The sequence below is a fragment of the Phacochoerus africanus genome, chromosome 5 (assembly GCF_016906955.1).
Source record: "Phacochoerus africanus isolate WHEZ1 chromosome 5, ROS_Pafr_v1, whole genome shotgun sequence".
Classification (NCBI taxonomy): domain Eukaryota; kingdom Metazoa; phylum Chordata; class Mammalia; order Artiodactyla; family Suidae; genus Phacochoerus; species Phacochoerus africanus.
This window is the reverse complement of record NC_062548.1, coordinates 19,024,539-19,046,235: the sequence shown is the minus strand read 5'-3', so window position 1 is coordinate 19,046,235 and position 21,697 is coordinate 19,024,539. Positions and strand designations below refer to the sequence as shown.

The window sequence follows — 21,697 nt, the reverse complement described above, 5'->3', positions numbered from 1 at the left end:
AACCTACATCCTCATGGATACTAGTCGGATTCTTTTTTTTTTTTTGTCTTTTTGCCCTTTCCAGGGCTGCTTCCGAGGCATATGGAGGTTCCCAGGCTAGGGGTCGAATCAGAGCTGTAGCCACCGGCCTAAGCCAGAGCCACGGCAACAGGGGATCTGAGCCACGTCTGCAACCTACACCACAGCTCACAGCAACACCGGATCCTTAACCCACTGAGCAAGGCCAGGGATCGAACCTGCAACCTCATGGTTCCCAGTCGGATTCTTAACCTGCTGAGCCACAACAGAAACTCCCTGGACAGTTTTTTTGAGCACTTGGGGAAATCCTGCTTCTATCTTTCTATCAAATACCTCTGTATCTTTTGCTGCACCTCCTCTGTTTCCTGAGCTGTAAAATGGAACAGTACCAACCTCAAGGCTTCAACTGAGAATCAAGTGAGAAAACTCTGCTGGCGACAGAGTAGAAACTCAGCAAACATCCACTTCCCTTCCCTTCCCTCTTCCCAAGGTACTACTTCAAAGGGCCCCGGGGCAGATCAGAGTCAGGCTTTTGAAGAGGAAAACCAGATCATTGTACTGGGACTTCAGGCAAGTTCTTGTCCCAGAAGTGCTGGGGGCTCTGTCGGAACTTGTGTTGGAACTTGTTACAAAAGTTGCTGGGACCGCGGATTACAAACCGGGGCCTTTTCCCAGTCTTCTCCCTCTTCCCTGCAATAGGTGACCCCGCCAGGACTGGAACTCCAGTGAGGCAAGCAAAGGCCCTGAGGCACAAAACTGAAGGAGGCCTCACTCTTAAGCTCCATCGTGCACCTCGGCCCTCTGGTCCAGGCCAGCTTCTGACAGCCCTTCTTCAAAAGAGAGAGTTCTCGGAGTTCCCGTCATGGCCCAGCAGAAACATATCCAACTAGGAACTATGAGATTGCAAGTTCAATCCCTGGGCTCGCTCAGTGAGTTAAGGATCTGGTGTTGCTGTGAGCTGTGCTGTAGGTCACAGATGTGGCTCGGATCTGGTGTTGCTGTGGCTGTGATGTAGGCCAGCAGGTGTAGCTCCAATTAGACCCCTAGCCTGGGAACTTCCATATGCCGCAAGTGCAGCCCTAAAAAACAAAACAAACAAACAAACAAACAACAAACAAACAAAAAGATTGAGTTTCCCCTCTTTTCTCTAGATGTCATTTTCTTGGTTTCTCTCTCTTTCTCTTTCTCTCCTCTCTCCTCTCTCTCTCCCTCACCACCCCTTTTTTTAGGCTGCACCTGCAGCATGTGGAAGTTCCCTGGTCAGGGATCAAACCCACGCCATAGCAGCAACCCGAGCCGCTGCAGTGACAATGCCAGATCCTTAACCCACTGTGCCACAAGAGAACTCCCTCCTAGTTTCTCTCTCTCTCTCTCTTTTTGCTTTTTAGGGCCACACTCACGGCATATGGAAGTTTCCAGGATAAGGGTCGATTCGGAGCTACAACCTCTGGCCTACACCACAGCCACAGCAACACAGGATCCAAGCCGCATCTGTGACCTCCTGGTTTCTCTCTTAAAGGCTCTTTTCCATCTCCTGCAGGTCTTTCTTCCTACAGGCAGCCCTCGAATTGTGGTGACCCCTATGTGTAGTGGGACTATTTCTCTTTCCTTCTGGGCACACAGCTAAACTACATTTCCCAGCCTCCTTTGCATGGAGGCCACCATGTGACTGAGTTATGTCCAATGGAAAGTGAGCAAAAGCGATACATGCTACTTCCAGACCTGCCTGTGAAAGTCCTCCCATGATCCTCCCTAGGAATGTCAGAGCCACAAGATGGAAGGAACCTGGGTCCCTGAATGACCTCATGGAAGGTCACCCTCCAAATGCCAACATTAAATTGTTACATAAGCAAGGAAAAAGCTTCTCTTGAGTTATACCCCTGAGATTTGAATGTTTGTTGCTACCCTAACACACTAAGATTCTCTACAGCTCTCTCCCTTTCTCACTCTACACAGTGAATGATAAAGGGTTTATGCATTTATTCGTCAATGCCATTATATTATATTATATTATATTACATTATTTTGCTTTTTAGGGCCACACCTGTGGCATATGGAGGGTCCCAGGCTAGGAGCCAAATCTGGCCTATGCCACAGCCACAGCAAGGTGGGATCCAAGCCGTGTCTGCACACTACACCACAGCTCACAGCTATGCCAGGTCCCCAAACCACTGAGCGAGGCCGGGGATCGAATCCAAATCCTCACAGATACTAGTCGGATTCATTTCCACTGCACCACAATGAGAAGTCCCCAGTCTCTACTTCTAATGTCCCTCCTCACAGTTCTAAAAATGAACTCACGTTTTCCCCTAAAACTGCTCATCTCTCTGGATTTCCACATAATGATATCAGCATCTCCTCAGCCTCCCTAGATAGAAACCCTGGAGTCTAACCTCATTCTCCCCCCGCCCCCTCAAGAGTCAATTAGTTCTAAAATTCTTATTCTCTGAATAAATATATTTCAAACCTGACCCCTTCTTTCGCCTTAGGCCAGACTCCCACCACGTCAAACTGGAACTAGACTACTGTTCTCATCTGGGGCCACACGGCCTTTGGGCCATCCTCCTGGAGCCCAGTTTCATTCAAAAAACAGACTTGATCCTGCCATATGTTTACTTGAAAACCATCATTTGTTTGCGTGGTAATTCATTTACCCCTCCAGTCAGTAAACACACAGTAGGTAGGCATGCCAGGCTCTGGACTCTGGAGCCACAAAGATGACATGTGGACTTGGTGGCGCTACACTCTAATGAATGAGAGACATCGTCACGTGATCCCAGTTGTCCCTGCTGTCACAGCAGGCGCTGTAGGAGAGTAGGAGAAAGACCATATCTGTTTGAGATGGAGGCAGCAAAGGCAGCATCAAAAAGGCAGGGACATTGGAGCTGCATTTTGACGGTGGGGGAGGAGTTTGGTGGGAAGTCCAGATGTGTATGTGGTGAGTCGAGAGGGCAGTGGGCTGGCTTCAGGCAGAGCATGCGCAGACCCAAGGGTGAGTATGCAGCGCCCTCAGTGGCTGGCAGCTTTGGGGATGTGAGCCATGGTCCGGCTAGGCTGTCATGATGCCCCTCGCTGGGCAGGCAGGTGCTGAGCATCCCTGGGGACAAAGGCACACAAGCACCCATTGGCAACTCACTGCTGGGGACAAATAGATGGTCTACAAAGTACCCTGGGTTTCTTTTTTTTTTTTTTTTTGTCTTTTTGCTATTTCTTTGGGCCGCTCCCGCAGCATATGGAGGTTCCCAGGCTAGGGGTCCAATCGGAGCTGTAGCCACCGGCCTACGCCAGAGCCACAGCAACGCAGGATCCGAGCCGCGTCTGCAACCTACACCACAGCTCACGGCAACGCCGGATCGTTAACCCACTGAGCAAGGGCAGGGACCGAACCCGCCACCTCATGGTTCCTAATCGGATTCGTTAACCACTGCGCCATGACGGGAACTCCTTCTTTTCTTTTCTTTTTCATTTTTGGCTACCCCTCAGCATCTGGAGCTCCCCAGCCTGGGAGCAGATCCGAGCTGCAGTCTCCACATAAGCTGAAGCTGTACCCCGGGGTTTCTGATGGCTAATGCCTCAACCCCAAACCTCCCCAGAACAGGGGCAGAAATAGGGATGCAGAGGAAAATGAGGTATAAATGTCCATTTTCAGAAATGGAATGTCCTTGGATCCACGCTTTGCAGCCCCTTTCCTAGCTGCAAAGTGAATAAATAGATTTCTCAAAAATTTCCCCATCCAAAACCTTCTTCCATCTGGAATTTGCATTTGGGATGACAGAGCTATATTTGTAACCATGAGCGTAATGTGCACTTTGAAAATCAAATAGAAACATGCATTTTAAAATATAAGATGAAGAATGATACGCTGCATATGGTTGTGTGTGTAAGAGAGACGAGAATGTGCTGGCAATTAACGTTTGCAAAAGAGGAAAAAATGTGATTTTACTATTTGGATAAAATTAGTATTTTATTTAAAAAAGTTTTTTTTTCTTTTTAGGGCTGCACCCGCGGCATGTGGAGGTTCCCAGGCTAGGGGTCCAAGCAGAGCTACACCTACAGGCCTACGCCACAGCCACAAGAACGCAGGATCCAAGCTGCATCTGTGACCTATGCTACAGCTCACAGCAATGCCGGATCCTTAACCCACTGAGTGAGGCCAGGGATCCGACCCTCCTCAGGGATACCAGTCAGCTTCTTAACCCACTGAGCCACAACAGGAACTCCAGGGCCAGATCTTGAAGGGGTATTATACTCCATGCTAAGGAAGATGGGCACCCCCTGACAGCCTTAGGGGGTGCACAGTTCATCTGGACAGACTAGCCTTTTACACGGGTCATTGGGACCAACACAGGCAAAGGGTGGAAGGGTCAGGGGTCAGGAAACAGAAAGGGCAGTCTCAGCAGGACCCAGGCCAGGCGGGATGAGGGCCTGGAGAGACGAGAGGGCTCCCAGGGACCATGCAGGGAGAATCAGCTGGACCAGGCACCCGGGGACGGAGGCCAGAGGAGAGAGTGGGGCCCTTCATGGCGTGGCTCTAACCTTCCTTCCAGCTTCCTCAAACCCGACACCCCACCCCCCAGTGAACACCTTTTTGTTCTTTTTTTTTTTTTATTGTAAAAGGAATGGATATATAAAATTTGGATACTACAGAAGAGGGTGAATAAAGTAAAAATCACTCTTACCCTATCAGCCCGTCCCCCACAGACGGGGCAGAGGTGGCCCAACTCCTGGCAGATCCGTGGCCACTTTCCGCTCCTTCTCTCCCCATCCCTCTCCTCCCCCACCCCGTGAACGGAACCCCTCCCCAAGGCCCTTTCTCTGTCTCCGCAACTCCCTTCCATTCCAGGCCACCTGGCAGTCACACTCACACGCGGCCCTTGGCGGCTCCTTTTGCAGGTCAATGTGTCTGCTCTCTGACTCAACAACTTCCTCTTTGCACATTTCCTCTTTGCCCTGGGGAAATACCAACAGCCTCTGGTCCGTGGCCTCTGGTCCAGGAGGCGCCCGGTGCCCTGTCCTGGGCTGGTTCCAGAGAGACAGCTCAGATAGGCTTTGTCCCCTCCTGGCCATCCCCTGGGGGCCTGTCACGTCTCACTCTGACTGACTCCCTTGGAGGATGGAAGAGGAGATGCAGACAAACACATCCAACCTGTAACAGCATCAGCAAGACCCGCCCTGGGTCTCCTGCGAATGTTGGAGCGGGGCAGGGGCCGGGGGGGGGGGCAGGGGGGCGGGGGAGGGGGGGTCTTTGAGGAAGAGATGACCGAGTGGCTGAGCTGAGGAACCACACTCAGTCGTCAAGCATGCGGTCTTTCCCCTCAGGGCCGGCCACAGGCGGAGTTCAATCTACCTCTGCCCAATCTGAGCAAAGATGAGGGCGCCTATGCCTCGGCAGCAACGAGGGTGGCATCTCCTCAGCCACTGCAGCCCTTCCTGCCCTCACCCCCACCCCTGCCCCTGTCCTCACCCCCGCCCTTCACAAACATCAAAACATCACAGATTCCTCGCCTCTCCCGCTCGCTCGTGCAAACCGCCCTCACAGGGGGACCCACACAGATGCTGAGACTTCTAAGAATGACACCTGCCCTGAAACTCTTCTCACCTCCGAGGGGGAGGGGAAAGAGCTGAAGCCTCTGGCTGTCTCAGGCCAGAGGTGAGGGAGAGTGTGGCGGCTTGGACAGTGGGCCAGCCTAGAGTCCAGGGGCTGTCACACACGCACCTGAGAGCGCAGCCCGATGACACCAACCCAGCCCGTGTTCCAGGCTGGCCCGGCACAGCGCTTCTGGGCGCAGAGTCAAAAGAAGGGTCAACTGTTCTAGTCTATGGGGCCGAGTATACTGTCCAGAGTCATCCTAAGGAGGAGTTTCCTGGGTTGCTTTTTCTGTCATCTTCCCAGACTCTGGGATCCTTGGAGCGTCCTCTGAAAAATCCAAGGTCCAAAAAGTTTGGGATTAGGGAGACTCAGCTGGGGTCGAGGACAAAAACATAGAGAAACTGTGTTGGGGAGCAGTGAGGTCCACGAGGAAGCTTTGCTCATTCAAGCTTTGCTCATTCTGTCTACAGGCATTCAGTGGGTGCCAGCCCTGGTCTAGGTGCTGAGTGCAGATGCTGGCGGGACGATCCAGGGCCAAGAAGCTGAATGAAGACTCAGAGTGAAGATGCTGCGTGCACATCCAAAAGGTGCTGGGTGAAAAAGCTGGGTGACAGTGAAGTTGGATGTAAGGGTAGGAGGGAGGGTGATGAAAGAGGGAGTGACTCTGGCTTCCATCCTTGTCATGAAGCCCTAAGCGGCCCCCGCCTCTCTGGCTTCTGGCCCATCAGAAGCAGAGGCGTCCACAGCCCCATCCTCGCTGCCCACCAGCGGCTCCTCCTCACCCTTCAGCTTGGCGGCTGACCCAGCCTTTATCTCCTCCAGCGCCAAGGAGCCCTGGCGAGACTTCCGTTTCCCAAAGAAAGTGGTGAGCGTGGGTCGCTGGCCAGGCCCCTCCCCCTGGAGAGCCCCAGAGTCCTTGTTGCCCCCGGATGCTCCCTCTGGTGACATGGCCTCCTCATCGGACACCTGGGCTCGCCCAGCCCAGGCATCTATGACCCCATTGCGGTTTCCACCTCTGCTTAGTGTCAGGACTCCTGTCTTCCGCTTCTGCCGCTGGCGCCATAGCAGGAGTAGTACCACGAGGACAATGACCACCAGCAGGGCCACAAGCACGGCTACCAGCATGGTGCCATTTGTCCTCTGACCTGAATTTTGGGGGGAGCTACTGCTTGTGTCTACGGTGGATATTTCTACACTGAAGATGGGGTCAGCGGTCTTCATAGAGGTCTCCCTGGTGACAGGGGGTCCACTGGTTCCACTGGAGGCCACCAGAGAGCTGGTTGCCGTGGTGATAGGAGGTCCACTGGTCCCATCAGAGGTCTCCAGAGAGCTGGTTGCCGTGGTGACCAGAGGTTCCCTGGTCCCATCAGCGGTCTCCAGAGAGCTGGTTGCCGTGGTGACAGGAGGTCCACTGGTCCCATCAGAGGTCTCCAGAGAGCTGGTTGCCGTGGTGACCAGAGGTTCCCTGGTCCCATCAGAGGTCTCCAGAGAGCTGGTTGCCGTGGTGACCAGAGGTTCCCTGGTCCCATCAGAGGTCTCCAGAGAGCTGGTTGCCGTGGTGACAGGAGGTCCACTGGTCCCATCAGCGGTCTCCAGAGAGCTGGTTGCCGTGGTGACAGGAGGTCCACTGGTCCCATCAGAGGTCTCCAGAGAGCTGGTGGTCATGGTTTCACCAGTCACAGTGTGCAACCCCAGGGAGCTCATTCCTGAGACAGCAGGTGTACTGGCTGCATCAGAGATCTCCAGGCGCATGGATTTCCTGTTGGTGGAAACTTCCTGGGAGAGTACTGACCTGGGGAGAGGAAGGCCACTGCTGGCAGCAATGGAAATCCCGGGGGAGGACACCTCTTCAGCTGGGTAGGGAGTTGAGGAAGGCAGGGAGAGCTGATGCCCAGGGCTGTTACTTTCCTCAGGAAGCTCAGTTATTGTAAGACTGGATGCTTCTGAGTTGATTCTGGGGGTCCCAGAGACAGAGACCAAAGGAAAAGGGGACCTTGTGGGTTGAGACATCTGCAAAGCAGTCGTGTTCTCTGTAGGCGCTAGGCTTGCCACTGGGGCCCAGACGCTCCCAAAGAAGAGGAAAAGCGGGATCATTTTCAAGGCGACAGGCATGAGCAGGAGTTGGGACCTGAGGGTGGGGAAACTGGAGAAAGAGAACACATAAGAACCTGGGGTGGGGGGAGGACCTAGCCAGGCCCTCTCCCCGCCCTTGCCCACTTCCCTGCCAACTGCCAGGCCGAACTCTGCGGTTCAACGGCTTTTTCCACCCCTGCTTTTACTCGTATCAGAAAGTACAAGATGCTGGCGGTTCCCCCATCAACTCTCTCCCTAGGTCCCCTCAGCCTGCCTTGGCAGCTTGTGCTCCAGCAAAGGCCACCCCCTCCCCACCTGTCCCAACCGTGGGCAGCCTCAGTGGCTCCACAGTCTCCTTTTCCATTATCCAACAAGGTCTTTTTCAAGCCAGAAGCACATCCCAAGGTGCACTGGGGCTGCTGCTCCACCAAATCACACCCCTTACCAGCTCACCTGATAAGGGCGAGGTTGCAGCCAGGCTGCTCCAACTCCTCCTGAAGCTGGGGCAAGACTGGTGGCCAGGGCCCCAGGGGGAAAGGAAATGGCCCTGGCTCCACCCACCCCAGCATCCTGCCCCACCCTCCTGCTCCTACATTGGCGGGCTATGAGCGAGGCATCGCTTTTTCAGGGTCTGAGATGGTGGGGGGCTCTGGGGCGGGTGGGAATGGTGGGTGGGATCTGGAATGGGGTTCCTCTTCTCAGTTGGGAAATGTGATGGCAGAGGGTGAAGCTGGGATAGGGGTGGGAGTGGGTGGGGGGGTGGAACTGTGTGGTTGAGATTGGGGGGTGTGGAGGAGGAGCTGGGAGGGGAAGGTGGTTTCCTTTGCATTTGTGGTCCCCAAGCTGTTAGGCCAGGACCCAAGGCTAGCACTTTTTCTGTCCCAAGAGCTCCCAGGAAGTACCAGGGTGCGAGGAATCCCCTCCTTCTGGCTGGGGGCAGTGAAAGCCTTCGCAGGTTGTAGGAAAATCCTGGTGGGCTCTTGACTTCTCGAGAAGCTGGAGCAGGCTGGTGTCACCACAGTGGCCCCCAGTCATGGGATGCCTGACTAAATCAAAGTGGTTCTTAAGCACGCTGTACGCTACAATCTTATTTTTGCAGAAAACTAATAAAAATGTGGGAGTCAACACTGATGACAGTCTGGAAAGGTATCTACTGAGGTATTACCACGTTTCTTTGGGTATGTCTGGGTAGGGAGTTCTTTAGTTTCTGCCTTGGATACTTGTTCTTTTCTCACTTTCGTTGAACGTGTAAGCTTGGGCTTTCGGTACGTGTGTGGTTTTTTGTTTTGTTTTCTGCCTTTCTCGAAAAAAATCAAAACCGATTATGTCACAAAAGTAATAATACATGTCCGTGAGAGATGATTAAAAGAAGCCAATGTCACGGCCCGGGATCGAACCGAACTCACGAGCTAAGAGTTAGTCCGACAAAGATGTGCGATTCCTGGGTCAGAGACGCAGGCATCCGCGCCTCATGGCTAAGCAAGCAGCAGAAGCACCGTGTCTGCTTCAGTTCCTCTTGCCTCTGAGGGTGACGGCGAGGGGTTTGCACGGCAGCTGAGCTTGGAGAATTTTCCTCTTTTCGAGGAGGTGGTTAGCAAGCCTGCTCTTTGTCCCAAAAGGAGACGTTACTTCATCCCTCAGAGTTGTTACTCACTGCGAACACAATCTTGAGCAACCCCCTGAATAGAGAGCATCTAGGACCGTGCCTTGCTGGCAGAGTAGCAGGAGTGTGCAGGGCTGCTCAGGGCTGCGGTGGATTGGTTTTCCCAACAGGCAGGAATTGAAAAGTGACAAAGCTCCTCTACCACCACCGCCAGCATAACACTGCCACTGTTATGCCCTAGTAATGATAAGTCTGGATGCATATACACAGGCATGTTCTTTTTTTTCCCCAATACATTATTATTTTTTTTCTACTGTACGGCACGGTGATCCAGTTACACGTACATGTGTACATTCTTTTATCTCACATCATCGTGCTCCATCATAAGTGACTAGACATCGTTCTCATATACATGTATAGGCTAGTATTAGGTTTTATTATGCATACTGCTCCACGCTTTTTTTTTTAAATGGAACAATAGGAAAGAAGGAAGGAAGGAGAGAAGGGAGGGAGGGAGGAAACCTTTCCATTGTCAGACATTAAGTTGTTTCAACACTTTGCTCCTGCAAACAGAAATGTAGGAGTAGGGGTTTCCGTTGTGCCTCGGTGGTTAAGGAACCTGACTAACATCCATGAGGACGCGGGTTTGATCTCTGGCCTCGCTCAGTGGGTTAAGGATCCGGCATTGCCGTGAGCTGTGGTGTAGGTCGTAGATGTGGCTCAGATCCTGCGTTGCTGTGGCTACAGCTCCGATTGGACCCCTTGCCTGGGAACCTCCATATGCCGTGGGTGCTGCCCTAAAAAGACAAAAAGACCAAAAGAAAGAAAAGAAAGAAAGAGAGAAAGAAAGAAACACAGAAGTAATTGGCTGCAAAGTAATTGGAGGTTTAAAAAAAATTTTTTTTTGGCTGCACAAGTAGCATGCAAAAGTTCCAGGCCAGCGGTCGAACCTATGCTGTAGCAGCAACCTGAGACACAGCAGTGACAACACTGGATCCTTAACCCACTGAGCCACCATCGAACTCCTAAATGGATTTTTGTTGTTGTTGTCTTTTTAGGGACATGTCTGCGGGATATGGAAGTTCCCAGGTTAGGGGTTGAATTGCAGCTGTAGCTGCAGCTCCCAGCCTCTGCCACAGCCACAGCAACACCAGATCCAAGCCGCTTCTGTGACCTACACCACAGCTCATGGCAATGCCAGATCCTTCACCCACTGAACAAGGCCAGGAATTGAACCTGCGTCCTCATGAATACTAGTCGGGTTCATTACCACTGAGCCACAACGGGAAGTCCAACATAAATTTTTTTAATTCAAAAAAATAAACAAAAATGTTGTAAGACTGTGTAAAGATACCCAATTTCTCAACCTTTAAAAAAAAAAAGATCAGGAGTTCCCGTCGTGGCGCAGTGGTTAACGAATCCGACTAGGAACCATGAGGTTGCGGGTTCGGTCCCTGCCCTTGCTCAGTGGGTTAACGATCCGACGTTGCCGTGAGCTGTGGTGTAGGTTGCAGACACGGCTCGGATCCCGCGTGGCTGTGGCTCTGGCGTAGGCCGGTGGCTACAGCTCCGATTCAACCCCTAGCCTGGGAACCTCCATATGCTGCGGGAGCGGCCCAAGAAATAGCAACAACAACAACAACAACAAAAAAAAAGACAAAAAAAAAAGATCACTGAAGTGGGGAGTTCCCGTCATGGCTCAGGGGGTCAAGGACCTGACGCTGTCTTGTGAGGATGCAGATTTGATTTCTGCCCTTGCTCAGTGGGTTAAGGATCTGGCATTGCCACAAGCTGCGATATAGTTCACAGATGTGGTTTGGATCCAGTGTTGCCATCGCTGGGCTGTGGCTTAGGCTGCAGCTGCAGCTGCAGCTCTGACTTGAACCCTGGCCTGAGAACTTCCATATGCCAAAGGTGTTGCCCTAAAAGGGCAAAAAAAGAAAAAAAAATCTGGAGTTCCAGCTGTGGTACAACGGATCCACAGTGTCTCGAGAGCGCTGGGATGAAGGTTTGACCCTCAACCCAGCACAGTGGGTTAAGGATCTGGCATTGTCACAGCTGTAGCTTAAGTCACAACTGCGGCTCAGATCTGATCCCTGGCCCGGGAACTCCGGATACTGAGGGGCGGTCAAAAGAGAAAAAAAAAATTGTTTTAAAAAGTGAGCAGAGGGGACTTCCCACTGTGTGGCTCACAACATAGAAAGTGAGCAAAGGGAGTTCCCATCTTGGCTAGCATCCGTGAGGATGTGGGGTCGATCCTTGGCATCACTCAGTGGATTAAGAATCAGGCGTTGCCTTGAGCTGTGGTATAGGTCGAAGACGAGGCTCGGATCCCGCGTTGCTGTGGCTGTGGTGTAGGCCGGTAGCTGTAACTCCAATTGGACCCCTAGCCTAGGAACCTCCGTATGCCGTGGGTGCAGCCCTAAAAAGACAAAAAAGAAAAAAAGAAAAGAAAGAATCAGAATCTGAATACTCTTCTCCACCTTCACTGCTACCCCCACCCCCGCGCCCCCCCCCCCCCATGCCCCCACCTCCTGTCTAAGCACCTGAGCCTTGTCTTTCCTCACTGCCTTTGGGCTCTCAGCCACAGAGAAGCCAGAGGAACCAGGATCAAATATCTGGTCACATATCCCCCCTGAGACAGCTCTAAACCCTGACACAGCTCCCTCTCACTCCACTCGGAGAAAAAGCCCATGGACAGCAAGGCCACCCCGATCTGCCCCTCCCTACTGCCCCCGTTCCCTCTCCTCCTGCCCCTCAGGCTTCCAGGTGGTCCCTGGAGAATCTGAGGCTTGGTGTCTTTGTGCCATCTAAGGCTCTTCACACCCAAATATTGAAATGGCCCAAATGTTAGCTTCTCAATATGGCTCTGCCTGGCTATTTATTTATTAGGGCCACACCTGCAGCATATGGACGTTGCCAGGCTTGGGGTCGAATCACCGGCCACAACCACAGCCACAGCCATGCAGGATCCAAGCCATGTCTGCCACCTACACTGCAGCTCATGATAATGCCAGTGCCTTTGACCCCCCTGAGCGAGGGCAGGGATCGAACTGGCATCCTCATGGATAGTAGTCGGGTTCTTAACCCCCTGAGCAGCAACAGGAACTCCCTATTATTATCCCTATTTACAGCTGAAGAAACAGAGGCAGAAACATGACATAACTGACCCAAGGCCACAAAGACAGAAGGTGATGCAGCTCTGGCGCCCCAAACCCCTTGCTGAGGCCTCCCTGGCCTAGGCTTAGGGGCATTTAGGACTCTTGTCTGCTCTGATGTCTGCCTGGAAACAGCCCCTCAAAGACCTGCAGGTCAGAGCTGAAAAAGCCAAACCCTGGGGAGGGAGAAATATCTTCACAGAACACCTGCTGACCTCTGCTGACCTTGGGAGAGACTTCCTGGAGGTCTGTGGGCTTGATGGAGCCCCCACAGATTCAGACACCCCCAGTGCACCCCACCCGTGCCTGGCCCTTTCTGGCCTCCTTGACCTCAAGGGTACATCCTTCAGCCTGACGCCTGCTTCCCTCTCCCAGCCAGGGAACTCCTCATTCGCCCATAAACATCACGGAGCACCTACTGTGTACCAAGCAATTTCGCTGGTGCAGCAGCAAACAGATGCACACCCATGCTTTCCTAGAGGCTTACGCCGTACTGGGGGCAGGAAGACAAAACAAAAGAAGAAAGTAAATGACACATTATATTAGGTGAGAAGTGCCCTAGAAAAATCGGGGGTGGGAGGAGGGCTGGGAAGTGCAGGCCAGGAGCAGGGCTACAATTTTAAAAAAGAAATGAGGGTTTTTTGGGGTGTTTTTTTTTTTTCTTTTTTTTTTTTTTGGTGTTTTTAGGGCCCCACCCATGGCATATGGAGATTCCCACGCTAGGGGTGGAACTGGAGCTGTAGGTGCCAGCCTACACCACAGCCACAGCCACGCGGGATCTGAGTCATGTCTGTGACCTCCACCACAGCTCAGGGCAACGCTGGATCCTTAACCCACTGAGCGAGGCCAGGGATCGACCCCGCGTCCTCATGGATACGAACTAGTCAGGTTTGTTCACCACTGGGCCACGACGGGAACTCCAGAAATGAGTTGTGACCCTCCGACCCTCCCATGGAGCCTCCAAAGCCTGGGGCCCTCTCCCCACCATCCACAACCTTCTCCAGGAGTAGGACTGACTGGTTAGGCAGTCCTCCCCCATTTCACCCCACCGGGAGCTTCCATCTGGTCAGAGAGATGTTTATGCACTAATCTCTCACTGAACATAATGGCTTCTTAATTTTTATCAAAGTGATGCATATTAGAAGCACAGAGTGTTTATCACAAATGGCATTACTGCTCCCTTTTCCCTCGCAAGTCGTGGTCTTGGGAAGGAACCATTTTTTAGTCCTTTTGAGGCAGGATAATAACTCAGGCAGTTAGTGTAGGAGCCTGGGTTTCGATGCATTCTTTGGTAGGGCCATTGATTAACGTCTGTGGCTTAAGGGCTCCAGGGAGTAGCATCCCACAGGCCTGGTTTACCATGGGGAGTGTACCTATGCCCAGATGGACATTAATTTCTAACCCACTTCTCAACTGATAGAAAAGGATGAAAGGCTGGCGACTCTCAGTCTAAAGAAGAGAAGAGCAAAGAAACCATAAAACTTATGGAGCATTTCCGCCCCTGAAACCCCTATTGGACAAGGACTGACATAGGCAACTGGACAAGGCCAGTGGGAGAAACACACATCTTTCTTGGACCCCATGTTGGTACCCCATCTTTAAGGGATAGAAACCCCGATAGGACAATAGAGAGGGGGACTCTTCCTCCCTCTCCCAGTGTCTGTGCTGGGAGCTCTTTGCTTTCCTGTAGTAGAAACTTTTGCTCGATCACTGCCTGCGTGTCGGCAAAGCTCAGTCTTCGGCTCTGTGAACAAGAACCTGGATTCTGGTAACATCTTTCGGGTACACTTTTAATTTAATTCTAGTCTTGGTTCTTGGGTGGGTCCACTTCCCTCAACAGTATGCTAATTCTGCTAATTCTTTCTCTCTTTTTTTGGCCATGCCTGTGACATGTGGAAGTTCCCGGGGCCAAGGATAGAATCGACCTGAACCACTGCTGTGCAACGTCAGATCTTTAACCCACTGAGCCACCAGGGACCTTCTAATTCTGCTGTTTCTTGGTGTGTCCATCAGGCCTATAATTAACCCACTGGCTGCCAGTTCCAAGAGGAGCGCATTTGACCCACCGGCCCTGTCTCACTTCCCAGGTCAGCTCCATCCCTCTTTTTAGGCCCTTTGTAACTCTAACTAAACTTGTGTGTTGTGTTTTGTCTTTTGTCGTTCTGGGGCCGCACCCATGTGTATGGAGGTTCCCAGGCTAGGGGTTGAATCAGAGCTGTAGCTGCCGGCCTACACCACAGCCACAGCAACGCCAGATCCAAGCCGCGTCTGCAACCTACACCACAGCTCATGGCAATGCCAGATCCTTTACTCACTGAGTGAGGCTAGGGATTGAACCCATGTCCTCATGGATACTAGTCGGGTTTGTTAACCATTGAGCCATGACAGGAACTCTCTAAATAAAGTGGGTTTTGCTGCTGCCAGTAATAGCTCTCCATGGTCATTTTTGGTCTAAGTTGTCATGTGTGGTGGCACAGTGGTTGAAGGAGGGACCTCTGGGGCCAGACTTCCTGGGGCCCCACCCAGACTCAGGCACTGACTGTGTGACCTTGGACAACCAAAGTTACCTTCCTGTGCTTCAGGTTGCTGATCCATAAGAAAGATGAGCCTCCTTCTGAGGATTCAGTGAGCAAGGACATGGGACGCACTGGGAACAGTGTCAGCGACCTGTTAACACGATGCAGCTGAGTATATTTGCAGATCGAATGGGCTTTATTAAATGACCCAGGAATCTGGCAGCATCCCACCCAGCAAGTAGAAAAGGACTCTTGGGAGTTCCCATTGTGGCACAGTGGAAATGAATCTGACTAGTATCCATGAGGATGCAGGTTCGATCCCTGGTTTCGCCCAGTGGGTTAAGGATCTGGCGTTGCCGTGAGTGGTGGTGTAGGTTGCAGATGTGGCTCGGATCCTGCGTTGCTGTGGCTGTGGTGTAGGCTGGCAGCTGCAGCTCCAATTCAGCCCCTAGCCTGGGAACTTCCATATGCCATGGATACAGCCCTAAAAAAAAAAGCCAAAAAAAAAAAAAAGGAAATCTTGCCATTTGTGACAACATGGCTGGAACTTGAGGGCATTATGCTAAGTGAAAGAAATCTGATAAAGACAAATACTATATGATCTCACTTGGTGTTCCCTGGTGGTGCAGTGGGTCAAAGATCCGTCATTGTCACTGCTATGGTGTGGGGCTGAGCCCTGGCTCAGGACCAGGGACTTCTGTATGCAGGGGCTGCAGCTGGGGAAAAAAAAAAAAAGAACAAAACACCTCCCCCACCCCCCATTTCTCTATGATCTCACTTTTTAGGGCCGAACCCATGGCATATGGAGGATCCCAGGCTAGGGGTCGAATCGAAGCTACAGCTGCCAGCCTGCATTACAGCCACAGCAACTTGGGATCCCAGCCATGTCTGTGCCCTACACCACAGCTCACGGCAACACCGGATCCTTAATCCACAGAGCGAGGCCAGGGATCGAACCTGCAGCCTCATGGTTCTTAGTCGGGTTCGTTAACCACTGAGCTACAATAGGAACTCCCAAGGCCACATCTGACTCTGAGCTTCCAGGGGCTGACTCCCAAAGGGAAAAGTCACATGATGAATTCTCTTAGTCACAAAGGAAGAAACACAGTAGCTGCTCAGAAGAGCCCAGAGTTTTCCTGGCCCTCATTCATAAAAGTAACTTTCATGTGAGACCCTCCCTGATGCGGGTTGATGTGGTGGGTGTACAGGCCCACAGACAACGTGTCAGACAGGAGTCTGGGCCTTAAAGGCAGACAGACTAGCCTGAAGTCGACCCCATGCCATGACCATGTGCACTTGGGCACACTTCTGAGTCCATTTTCCTGACCTTTTTTATTCTTTTATTTTTTTTTAATTTTAGGGTTGTGCCTGCAGCATATGGAAGTTCCCAGGCTAGGGGTCCAAACAGAGCTACAGCTATTGGTCTATACCACAGCCACAGCAACAAGGGATCCGAGCTGCATCTGCGACCTACACCACCGCTCATGGCAATGCTGGATCCTTGACCCACTGAGCGAGGACAGGGATTGAACCCGCATCCTCATGGATACTCGTTGGGCTCATTTCCTCTGAGCCACAATGGGAACGCCATATTGGATGTAAGGGAACGAGATAGGGGCCCTGACAACACCAAGGCTTTGGCCCAACTAACCGTAAGAGCCAATTGTCACTTACTGATATGGGGACACTGGTGATGGGACAGGTTTGGGGGAGAAGATAAAGAGTTCACTTGAGGACATGCTAAGTCTGATATGCCCATAAGACACCTGAGTGGAGGTTTCAAGTAAGAATTCTCCATGAGCTTCTGGGAGCAAGTAAGGATCTCAGAGCAGAGTCCCACACTGAAGGTGTAAATTCGGGGGCCATCAGCACACGGATGGTGTTTAAAGCCACAAGTCTGGATGAGCTCACCTCAAGAGCGGGTGCTAGGGGTTCCCATTGTGGCTCAGTGGAAACAGATCTGACTAGTATCCATGAGGATGCAGGTTCAATCCCTGGCCTCGCTCAGTGGGTTAAGGATCCAGCGTTGCCACGAGCTATGGTGTCAGTTGCAGATGCAGTTTGGATCCGCTGTTGTTACGGCCGGACCCCTAGCCTGGGAATCTTCATATGTCGTGGGTGTAGCCCTAAAAAGATTAAAAAAAAAAAAAAAGAGTGGGTGCTTAAGAGAAGAGGATCAGCACTGACATGTGAGATGGGTGTTACTTCAGTTGCAGAGACGATCATGGTGGCTCAGAGAGATTAAGCGACTTGCCTAAGATCACACAGCTGACAAGGGGTGGAATCAGCATTCAAAACCAGGTCCTAGTTCAAATCTTTTTGAACTCCTTTAGAATCATCTGTGTAGGCTTCTGTTGTTCTAATTTGACCCAGGGCTATATATACATATATTTTTTTTGGTCTTCTTTTTTAGGGCCACACCCATGACATATGGAAATTCCTGGGCTAGGGGTTGAATCAGAGCTGTTGCTGCCGGCCTACACCACAGCCCCAGCAACACCGGATCCTCAACCCACGGATCCTTTTTTTTTTTTTTTTTTGTCTTTTTGCTATTTCTTGGGCCGATCCCATGGCATATGGAGGTTCCCAGTCTAGGGGTCGAATCGGAGCTGTAGCCACCAGCCTACACCACAGCCACAGCAACGAGGGATCCAAGCCACGTCTGCCACCTACACCACAGCTCACAGCAACACCAGATCCTTAACCCGCTGAGCAAGGCCAGGGATCGAACCCGCAACCTCAAGGTTCCTAGTCGGATTCATTAACCACTGCGCCACGATGGGAACTCCATCCCATGGATCCTTAACCCATTGATCAAACCCATGTCCTCATGGACACTGTTGGGTTCGTTACCACAGAGCCATCATGGGAACCCCCCAGGGCTCTAATTTAGAATATGCAGAGGATTTAACTGGTGTCCGTTCAGGCTCTGAAGCTCTAGGTTGTTCCTCAGCTGAGCTTTGAGAAGAGCTAGAGAATTCGTAGTTCAAGGTTGGGTGTGGAAGTCTCCTGGGAATCCCACACTCAGAGACAGGGCAGAGCCGTGTGATTTGCAAAGCCACAGGTGGGAAGAGTCAAAATACTGGATTTTGAACGTTGGAGGACATGGCTGCCCAGGTATTGGCCAGCAAAGACGTGATTTTGTTTTTGTTTTTTGTTTTCTTTCTTTTTTCTTCTTTTTGGCCATCTCACGGCGTATGGAGTTCCCAGGCCAGGGAATCAGACCCCAGCCACAGGTGCAACCTATACCACAGCTGCAGCAATGCTGGGTCCTTTAACTGGCTGTGCTGGGCCAGGTATTGAACCTGCCTCCCAGCACTCCAGAGATGCTGTTGATTCCATTGTGTCACAGAGGGAACTCCAAGACAAGCTTTTGGATCCATCCCAGCCCCAAAACAATTAGTGGAGCACTCAGCATTACAGCCCTGTGGGCCTTCCACCAGTCTGGGAAAATGTCACCAATAAGTGTCACCAACTGCTCGCCCTCATCCCAGCTCTAAATTGAAGTTAGAGGTGCTTGTCTCTTCCAGACTGTTCTGAAGTTGAACAAGAAAATACCAGTGAAGTCACCCAGCTCATGGCAAGCCCTGACACAGAATTTAGTTTCTTTTTCTTCTCCTGCCTCAGCCATTAAGAATCTCAACAAAGGAGTTCCCCAGTGGCCTAATGGGTTAAGGATCAATCACTGTCACTGCTCTGGTGAGAGTTCAATCCCTGGCCTGCGAATTTCAGCATGCTGTGGGGGTGGCCGAAAAAAATAAAAAGAATCTCACCAAAGGGGTTTCCACCATCATGGCTCAGCAGAAACAAATCTGACTAGCAGACATGAGGATGCAAATTCGATACCTGGCCTTGCTGGGTCGGGGGGCGGGTTAAGGATCCACTGTTGCTGTGGCTACAGTGTAGTCTGGCAGCTGCAGCTTTGATTCAGCCTTAGCCTGGGAACTTCCATATGCTGTGCGTGCGGCCCTAAAAAGACAAAAAAAAAAAAAGAATCTCACCAAAGATCCCTCAGAAGCTATACGACTTCCAGGGGTCCCCACCAGTCCTTGGCCCAGGGATCTATTCACTTTGACGTGTTCCACCTAAGAAGTGGTTTTCAGGCAGAGATCCTCAGACCCCTGGGTTCAGAGGTGGTATCTGGGGCTTGTCACCCTGGGCTGGCTGTCCTCGGCCCTCCACCCGCAGATCCCTTCTCAGCCTTGCTCTCTGCCCTGAGGCTCCCTCACCCTCTGGATCCCACCTGGGTTCAGCTAAAGACAGGACAGGCCGGAGATCAGAGAGAGAGAGAAGAGACTCAGGACCTTTCTTCCCTGCTCCTTCTCTGCTCGGGGTCTCTTCCGATAAAGCCAGCAGTGGCTTTATTGCCCTACCAAGTCTGTCTATAGCATCCATGAGGCAGCCTCCCATGATGCTGTGATTTGCAATAAGAAATAATTTTATTTTGGAGTTCCCATCGTGGCGCAGCGGAAACGAATCCCACTAGGAACCATGAGGTTGCGGGTTCGATCCCTGGCCTCACTCAGTGGGTTAAGGATCCAGTGTTGCCGTGAGCTGTGGTGTGTGTTGCAGGAATGGCTTGGATCTGGCGTGGCTGTGGCTGTGGCTGTGGTGTAGGCCAGCAGCTATAGCTCCGATTAGACCCCTAGCCTGGGAACCTCCATATGCCATGGCTGCGGTCCTAGAAAAGGCAAAAAGACAGAAAAAAAAAAGCTTCCTACTCTGTCGCAGGTCCTGGGGCCACATGCAGTCTTGACAGTAAGGATACCCCAGGCAGCATCATGCTGGTGCCCTGCCACCTACTGCCCACACTAGAACTTGCAAAGACCGGTGTCTTGCTGACATCCCCAGGAGTCAAGTACAGCAGGCACACACCCGTGCAGCTGTCCGGTCTTAAGACACTGGAAAAGTCCTGTACCTCGATGGAAAGAGCCACTGGCCCAAGCAATCCCTCCCGTATCCCCCATGCCTGTCACACTGGCTACTCCTTCAGGAAACCCCAGAAGGTCCCACATTCCTGCTACTGATGGGTTTATGCCTGAATAACAATAGTACACTCGCCCCCGTGTTATGAGGACAAATGTGTATAAAATGTAGCCTAGTGCCTACGTGTATGTTATTAGTACTTAATAAATGTTGACAATTATTTTTATTTTTATTTATTTATTTTGGTCTTTTTGCCTTTTCTAGGACCCCACCCACGGCATATGGAGGTCCCCAGGCTGGAGGTCTAATCAGAGCTGCAGCCGCCGGCCCACACCACAGCCACAGTAACACGGGATCTGAGCCGTGTCTGTGACCTACACCGCAGCTCACGGCAACACTGGACCCTTAACCCATGGAGCGAGGCCAGGGATCGAACCCGCAACCTCATGGTTCCTAGTCAGATTTGTTAACCACTGAGCCATGACAGGAACTCCAATGTTGACTATTATTATTATTATTTTTGGTCTTTTTAGGGCTGCACCTGTGGCTAGGGGTTGAATCAGAACTGCATGCAGCTGCCAGGCTACGCCACAGCCACAGAAACGCGGAATCCAAGACCCGTTTGCGACCTGCACCAGAGCTCATGGCCACGCTGGATCCTTAGCCACTGAGCAAGGCCAGGGATCGAAGCCACATCCTCATGGACACCAGCTAAGTTTGTTTCCACTGAGCCACAACAGGAACTCCAACTGTTATTATTCTCACCAAGGCAACTTCAGGAATAATTAGAGCAAAGTCTGTTCCCCAGAAGACAAATGTCCATAGGCTTTAGGCAGATGTTACACGTGATACTTCTTCATGAATCCCAGAATAGTAGGTGGCAATAGGACCTCAGGGAGACTGTACCCGAGCAGGACCCTATGGGACCTTCCCAGACAGGCCCCTGCTCCCTGCCTGTCCTCTGCCAGCCTCTTTTTTTTTTCTTTTTAGGGCCACACCCACAGCACATGGAGGTTTCCAGACTAGGGGTCTAATCGGAGCTACAGCTGCTGGCCTACACCACAGCCACAGCAACAATGCAGGCTCCAAGCCAGGTCTGCAACCTACACCACAGCTCATGGCAACGCCAGATTCTTAACCCAGAGAGCGAGGCCAGGGATCGAACCCCCAACCTCATGGTTCCTAGTCGGATTCGTTTCCACTGCCCCATGACAGGAACCCCTGGCTGCCTCTTGTCTATAGAGAAAAACTTGAGCCTCCTAGGTCTTCCCTCAGTTCCAAAGAAAATAAATTTAATCAGAGAAATGAGAAAATACAGAAACAAAGGAACATAGTCAAGCAAGACAAAATAATCATAGTTTAGGAGTTCCTATTGCAGATCATGAGTTAAGGACACGACCTTGTCTCTCGGAGGACACAGGTTCAATCCCTGGCCTTACTCAGTGGGTTAAGGATCCAGCTGACAGCACTGCAAGCTATGGAATAGGTTACAGATGAGGCTCAGATCTGGTGTTGCTGTGGCCGTGGCATAGGCCTGCAGCTGCAGCTCTGATTTGACCCCTAGCCCGGGAACCTCCATATGCCACTGGTGGGGCCCTAAAAAGGGGAAAAAAAAAAAAAAAGTCAAACACCCTCCTCTGCTCTGGTCAAGCAGAGAAGGCTTTAGCCTGGGAAGTCTGTGTCAGATAAGCAATAACACTGCCCTTAGGCCAGAGGGCAAAAGTCCATGCTGCGTCCCAGGGAGCGCGACGAGGTCAAGCCAGAGAAATGTGTCTGAAACAGGGTATTGGCGCCACAGGGCCACGGAGAGCTG

The 21,697-nt window shown here is 51.7% G+C and overlaps 1 protein-coding gene across 2 annotated transcripts; it reads right to left on the bottom strand.

Moving 5' to 3' along the window:
- Window positions 1–4,169: 4,169 nt before the first annotated feature.
- SPN (sialophorin) lies at window positions 4,170–8,266 on the bottom strand. 2 transcript variants are annotated; one of them, XM_047780093.1, is made up of 2 exons: window positions 8,135–8,266; window positions 4,170–7,736 (listed from the first exon to the last, which is right to left on the bottom strand). In XM_047780093.1, exons 1-2 carry the CDS (start codon window positions 8,248–8,250, stop codon window positions 6,299–6,301), a joined length of 1,554 nt encoding a protein of 517 aa, XP_047636049.1. In that variant the 5' UTR covers window positions 8,251–8,266; the 3' UTR covers window positions 4,170–6,298. The 2 variants fall into 2 exon arrangements, with proteins under 2 accessions (XP_047636049.1, XP_047636050.1); XM_047780094.1 differs by having other exon boundaries at window positions 4,170–7,751; window positions 8,135–8,195.
- Window positions 8,267–21,697: the final 13,431 nt, after the last annotated feature.